The sequence below is a fragment of the Rhipicephalus microplus genome, chromosome 1 (assembly GCF_043290135.1).
Source record: "Rhipicephalus microplus isolate Deutch F79 chromosome 1, USDA_Rmic, whole genome shotgun sequence".
NCBI classification, from domain to species: Eukaryota; Metazoa; Arthropoda; class Arachnida; order Ixodida; family Ixodidae; genus Rhipicephalus; species Rhipicephalus microplus.
Genome location: NC_134700.1, coordinates 173,009,019 through 173,015,970, shown reverse-complemented (window position 1 = coordinate 173,015,970; position 6,952 = coordinate 173,009,019). Strand labels below are relative to the sequence as shown.

At 42.6% G+C, this 6,952-nt stretch overlaps 1 protein-coding gene across 2 annotated transcripts in view; it reads left to right on the top strand.

The window, feature by feature from the left end:
• The first annotated feature begins 900 nt into the window (after nt 1-900).
• Cog3 (conserved oligomeric Golgi complex subunit 3) overlaps nt 901-6,952 on the top strand; it is a 58,218-nt gene continuing 52,166 nt past the window's right edge. Inside the window, exons 1-7 of one of the 2 annotated variants that reach the window (XM_037428971.2) lie at nt 901-1,083; nt 1,650-1,781; nt 1,863-1,924; nt 2,553-2,718; nt 2,806-2,880; nt 2,965-3,057; nt 4,583-4,830. In XM_037428971.2, coding sequence (XP_037284868.2) covers nt 910-1,083; nt 1,650-1,781; nt 1,863-1,924; nt 2,553-2,718; nt 2,806-2,880; nt 2,965-3,057; nt 4,583-4,830 — 950 coding nt within the window. In that variant the 5' untranslated portion in view covers nt 901-909. Of the gene's footprint in view, nt 1,084-1,649; nt 1,782-1,862; nt 1,925-2,552; nt 2,881-2,964; nt 3,058-4,582; nt 4,831-6,952 lie in introns of both variants that reach the window. The other variant, XM_075888246.1, reaches the window with a different exon arrangement.

The window sequence follows — 6,952 nt, the reverse complement described above, 5'->3', positions numbered from 1 at the left end:
TCGTGCCTGTATTTGTATGTGTGCGTGTATACACATGCAAACAAAACTTGAAAAGTTTCGGAGGGAGATCTGACTCCTCCTCCCCGTGCCTATACGGCCCTGCACGGGAACGTACGTCACTCGTGCTCAGTCAGAAGGCTGGCGCATTGTGAATTTCAGCAATCAATAAGCCTTGCACACCAAACATTCATTAGTGATACGCATTCATAAGTACGAGGTAAAAAAAAAAGCTATCGAAAAACTCTACCACGCGCATGTAAATACACGTGCTGATGCACGCGCTGCACAAATCTGCAACGCGTTATTCCAAAGATATATCAAATTAATCGAAAATTGTCGTACAAATGTGTTCTTTTTTTAACATGCCAGCAAGCTATTTCTGATGGGTGTTATGGCAAATTGATCTATCTATTGTGGGGCCTCAGCATAGGGATCTAGGCAAGCTTGCTCGAAATGTATCCCAGCGTATGTGTGAGCTAAACACGTCGTTGTATGCTTGCTTTTCAATGCAATTACATGAAATGCAAATGGCGCAACGAAAGTGCTGAATCATCTAAACTTTATGGTTATCGCATTGTGATGATTTAAATGTAATCTTGTTTCTCATCTAGGGCTCCACAATATCATTTTCTCTTTTCTTTCTTACGAAGTAAGAAGGCTGCAATTCGTTGCCAGAAATAGTAGTTTAAATATGGCGCTTCCTAATGCAGTCGAGGCAGTGCTGCCATCTCACGACGTTTGTAGAATACAATGACTGTTTTGTTTTAAGTAAACTGCAAAAAACATGCTAAAATGCAAATCTACAAGCTTTATTTTTAAGATGTGTTATTTTTTCAGTGAACAAAATTTTATTCTACGTTTAAAACGCATCGCCACGCCCCCTTGCTTACCGGAACCATGGTTGCTTTGATGCATACATGTGGCAACATGGCAGCCGCGTCGCATGTAAACATGAAGGAAATCAAGGATAACTTAGAAAATTGGGAACACCCGTCGGAACCTCTGGCACCAATCACTGAGAAACAAGCTGAAGGTATATCTCAGCTCATGGCCCATGTTGCAGAGCGCCCTATGCCCGATGGAGTAAGTACCTTTTTTTTCGTGTCTAATTAAGTGACCTGGCGGTGATGTGAGATGGTTTCAGACTCTGCTGGCCCGGACCGTTCATGCATTTATTTGTGCCTACTGGATACCCCAAAAATTGCGAAAAATAAAGACGGAATGTGTAGCTAATAAATCGGTGATTTAAATTAAATGTTTGTCAGTGTATGACGCTGGCTGTTAGAAAAGTTCCCTGCTAAACTTAAGTGTTCCTTGAAGTTCGATCAAATGTTTCTTTTTTTATTCAGATCCTGCTTTCGCCGCTGTGATTTATCCCTTTTGTGAAGTCATTTGACAAATATTCAACTGGAATGGTTTGTCTGTCGCAAGAATGAATAATTTGGCCATTCTAGGAAAACCTTTTTTAAGTTTACTGTACCAGGTCGACTCGTACTACTCGCGCAGGTGACGCTACGTCACCGTTGCTCACCGATCGGTGGCTAATGCATGGACGTACCTTTTAGCAACTTTATTGGCTCGCTGTTCGTGCTTCAGTGTTTTTGTTTTTTTTTTGTGCGCAATCGACGGGGTAACAAAACTAATTACAGATGCCTCCGAGTTTGTCGACGACGCCAGACCTCAAACGCAAAGCGATGCCACTGGTTCCCGAACTGTCTGAGTTACCAGAATGCTTGCAAAAAGTTTGGAAAGGAGACGTGGCGATCACGAATGCACAACAGGTACGCTGACAACAGCTTCAACACTTGTCACGTCTTGCAGTTGCTTGCGAGCAGTACGCCTTATTCGACGTTCTCTTGTAGTTCCTGACGTGGTTCTCCGAGGTGGAAGAGAGGATGATGGAGGAAAGTGACTGGGAATATACGTATGAAGCCGTTTGTTTATGCATATTTGTTGTTGTTGTTGTACAACGTATTTTACTGGTCAATTTAATACTGCCCTCGGCCAGTCCTCAGACGAGATGCATGGTGTTGTCATTCAGGCTTCCCATGTTTCGTCATTCTTAATGTCGCGCCCAGAAGGAAAGAACTGTGCCGAAGGAGTTTTCAGAGATTGATAAAAAAAACTGTGACGACAAGATAGTTTCTTGGCTAGTAAAATCTTCATGCTTCTTGATTCGAGTACTCTTGTTACAATATTTACTTCGTTTGACATTTCTACATTTCAAGTGCCCACAATTTTGTGCAACCATATAGGTTATTATTTTTTGCACACATGCACAATCAGTGCAAAGTATTGCATTTGTGTAGCAATATGACAGTCACAAATTTGTTAGAAACCAGAAGAACACATTCTGAGAAAACTCTCATACTGTAAATCATTTCGTGCTGGCTGTATTGCCATAATTGCGACTCCTTTAGACACTAACGCTACAGTTACCCCTGATAGTCTTTGTGGCATGCCTGAAGAAAATGGCAACACAAATTTACAATTTATTGATAGTGTTTACTGCGTCCTAGTATCTAATTGCATTGCTTTGTCATTCTTAACAGCAACTACGTTGATGTGGTGTCATCATACCGGGAAAAGTGCTGCGGACTGCTTAGTGAAATCGATGCGTCGATGGCACAATTGAGGTTGCTCCAAGAGGAATACGAGCTTGTGTCGAACAAAACAAATGCACTTCACGAAGCCTGCGAGCACCTGCTGGATGAACAGGTACCTTCGTGGATTTGTGTTTTCTTCTTGTTTTTTTTATGCACCATCCCAATCATTATTAGTGACACCTTGTCTATTACTTTGCAGTCAAAACTGATGAACGCCGTTGAAACCATTGCTGAAAAACTGCGATACTTCACAGAGTTGGACACCTTATCCCAAGTAAGACTTGCAGGTTACTTTTGAGAATGAATGATCGTTATGTTCGTGTGACTGCACTCACCTTTTCTTTTCTTCTCGATTCAGAAAATGGCTTCCCCCGACATTTCTGTTCTGAGTGAAACTTTCATACCCATGTTGACAAGACTGGACGAGTGCATCAGCTATCTAGAATCAAACGTGAGTGTGTAAGGTCATCTTTGTCACTTAGTTTGGTCAGCACATATGCAGCCATGTTGCTTGGATACAGATATACTTTTGTCATGCAACTCATCATCGTGGTGGCTCTGTTGCCAGCTAAGATGTAGTACTGCTCATTTCAAGAGTGCGGGTATGATTCCTGGTTACGGTGGTCGCCGTGAATGCAAATTGTAACCGCACAATTCATTGGGGGCATAATGCAGAAACACCCATATACTTTGATATATGTGCACTCTATGAAGAAAGCCCAAGTGAAAAAAAAAAATAAGTTTAGAGTTTCGAGCTGCGGCGTCCCTCATAAGACTTTCTTAGTTTTGTTATACAAGACCCCAATATTTTCTTTATTTTGTTTGAGAAAAAAACAATTTCTTGCCTTTGAGAGAAAAAGTTAAAGGGACCGACAACCGGCCGGAACGTGGGATTAGATTTTGGTGGAAATGAAAAGAGCGTGAGTTATAGTGACAGATTCAAGCATTCCTTTCCCGGGCTGAGCTGCATAGTGTTTCCTAAAATTAACTAGAGGGGACTCTGGCGTTGGGATTAATCACCAACCCTGGGAATAATGGCTAGTACATGGATATGCCTGTTCATGCTTGCGGGCTTAGAACGCACTTGTGGCTTTGCTAATTAAAGTGTTTTCGTTTTGCTACGAATAAAAGAACTGTTCATTTTGAACTTTGTTAACAGATTTTAATTAGTGAGCCTAAAATGTTAAGGTATTGAAGTGCAACTGCTGAACATTTGCTTATTATCATTTCATGACAAAACAGCTCTAAGCCACGTAAAACCAAGTAGAGCAGAAACTACGACGAATAGACAAATCCACGTACTACCCATCGTTCCCATGCTAGATGAAAAGTCATGTGTTGTAGCTCTCATGGACACTAACACAAGAGTTCCCTCTAACGTATTTATTTGAAACTCTAGGATTTACATTTTTAAAACGTGTTTAAAAGCAACTAAACCAGTATGTTAAAAAGCCCATTTTATCGCATTTCCTGATCGAATTTAGAAATAGTAGTTCGAGAGTGGGTGCTCAGAAGTACAAACGCCCCAAAAATAAGTTTTGCAAGCAATCAATTTTTTGGCCATTTTTTGGTAGTTCTAGAACCCGCACCCCCCTTAATGCACATATACACTCCACAAAGCGGACAAGGCATAGCCGCCGTAGTAGCTCAGTTGGTAGAGCATCGGACGGGTTATTCGAAGGTCGCAGGTTCGGTTCCTGCCCACAGGAACTTATTTTTTCGTCCACTTTCCTTTCTTCACATTTACTTTATAATTACTTCTACTAATATATCATATACCTCCCTTGGCATGATTGTCTGTTATATCTGATTAATATTGTGTCTAACAAAGAAGACAACCCCTAAATGTGCAGTTTCTTGGTTTATCCATAGAATATAGTGATTTCAGAAAAACGTAACATCTCTACGCCCATGTAGTATTTACACACCTCGAGCCACAGACTCCACCTAACTGACGTTGGTTTCTGCTATTTCAGCCTCAATACAAAGAAGCTGGTGCCTACCTGGTCAAGTTCAAACACATGCAGTGGCAGGCGCTGGAGATGATTCGGTCGTACGTGACGAGTACCCTGGAGCACACGACACACCAAGTGTTGTCCCGCAAGGACCCCCTGTGCTCCACCGACAATTCTTTCGCACTGCTGTACGGCAAGTTTAGGACTCATGCACCAAGGATTCACTCTCTGGTGGGCCAGATTGAAGAACGGGTGGAACGAAATGCTGAGTATGTACTAAACTTACTCTTTTTTTATTTGTTCTCTCCTTTTTAAATGTGAAGCACTCCTGCGGCATCTTGCTCCATGCTTTCTTTCCAAGGTCACCTTGTAATTTTCAGGCTTTCCTCAGAGCATCATGCTGTGAATTAGCATGAATAAGATTACTTCTAGAATTATAGAAGTGGTATATAAAACTGCTTATGAAATAATAATTAATCCAATATTTTTTTATATGGATAATTAATTAGTTTTTTCATGTGTATCAGCAAAGCACTTGGCTTCAACAAAGTTTGCATGCAGATGTACGCTTTTCTATGATGTGTAATATTCTTTAAAGTCTTCTTTGCCTGTACAGTTGCTGAATTGCTTGGTCTTACCACGGCCGCTGGATAAAAAACAATGTACAGTAGGTCGGGCCTAGTTCACCTCGCGCCCGCTCGGGCGCCACCCCTTCTCCCAGGAGAAGCGCTTTCACACACATTTCTACACGGCACAGTAAGCCATAAACAACACTTTCCGTAGCTGCACATCACAGGTTCGAATGTTATTCGTTATTAGGAGTACCTTTTACACCACATATGTGAAAAGTATGCCACAGGAGGGCCAATCATTCGTGGAGTATAGGTCACAGTCCATGAATGCTGCCCATTTGACTCACCTTAAATGAAAAAGGTCACTGATTCCGTTAAGAGGGAAGTAATTTCCGGGCAGATTTTAAGGGCTGATGTATCAGCCCACCGAAAAGCACTGCGAAAACACGCACAATTTAAACGTTGCTTCTTTTAATGCATGAACTATGCCAGTTGCGGTCCAAAGCCCAAGTTAAAAAGCAAGAGCTATCAACACAAATTATGTATTCTCAGCGAAGGCATCACACAAACTTGCACACTCTGCAGCTACCAAGTACAACTCACAAAATCACTTAGAAGGTATTTAAGACAGTGGGAACAAACCGCTCTACAAATGCAATCTCAAACACCATAAACTGCGCAAGAACACTTAGCAGCCCCAAATATTCGACACACGCTTTTACTTCACAATTTTTGGAACGTGTTTCGAAAATTTCTTTTCATGGAAACACTGAAACGAACTCCAGCGCTGGTCGCCATCCTGGCCACACTGTTCAACAACGTTCTCCAGTGGTGTCATAACTCCATTCTTTTTACATCTGCTCACCGCGCTACACGAATCACTCACACCGCTCAAACATCACAACTTCTTGGCCGATGTTCACGAACAGTCCCACCCTCCAACACATCTACTTATGATCCTTCACGGTTTCGCGAACATTCTAAGCAATTGTATTGTGCGTAGCACATACCAGGGCGGCAGCCAGGAGAAAAAGTTTCGTTTCGCCGGTTCATTTGCGAAAACGGTCGCCCCCAAAAAAGACCCCGTTTCAATGTCTTGATTTCTACTAATCTGTGCTGGTTAGCTGTCACATGTGTAGAGGGTAAGAGCACGCCCTGGGCGCCTTTTGATGCTTGTTTTCTTGTTTCACTGCGCGCGTTCGTGAAGGAAACGTTTGGCATGGTGATTTGATGCTGTCGTCTGGAAGCGGTGACGTGCGTCTGCTTCAGTCCTCGTTTGTGACAAAAATAAGTGCTCTGTTTCGAATAATACGCATCTCGATATGCTTCTTGGTGCTGTAGATTGCAGGGGAATACGTTGTGCTTCAATCTAGCTTATTTTTTCGCGTTTGAGCTGCTCATCAGCACCCACACACGCGTGCACCAAAGAGCCGTACTTGATCACAGGAAACTTAAAGCAAAATGCCCCCACACATGCTAGCACACAAAATAAGCACAAGAAAGCACACAGATATGCACAAATCCTAACGCAACCACATTGCAACACGAAGTGCCATCCGCTTCGACGGGTGGAGCGTCAGCGCCCTCCCCAAATGCAGCTAAAACTGTCAACTCTGCCCAGACGCGCTCGCCCATTGACAGCGACGCGACGCAACAGGCCGCACCTTGTTTTTTATCCAGTGGCCGTGGTCTCACATAGTCGAAATTGTTTGGTAAGTTCAGTGGTGGGAAACCTGTGCCAATTGTGCCAACCTGTGACAACTGGAAATTTGGGCATCATTGCTGCTTCAAAAGGGTCTTTTTTGTCTAATTTGCACCA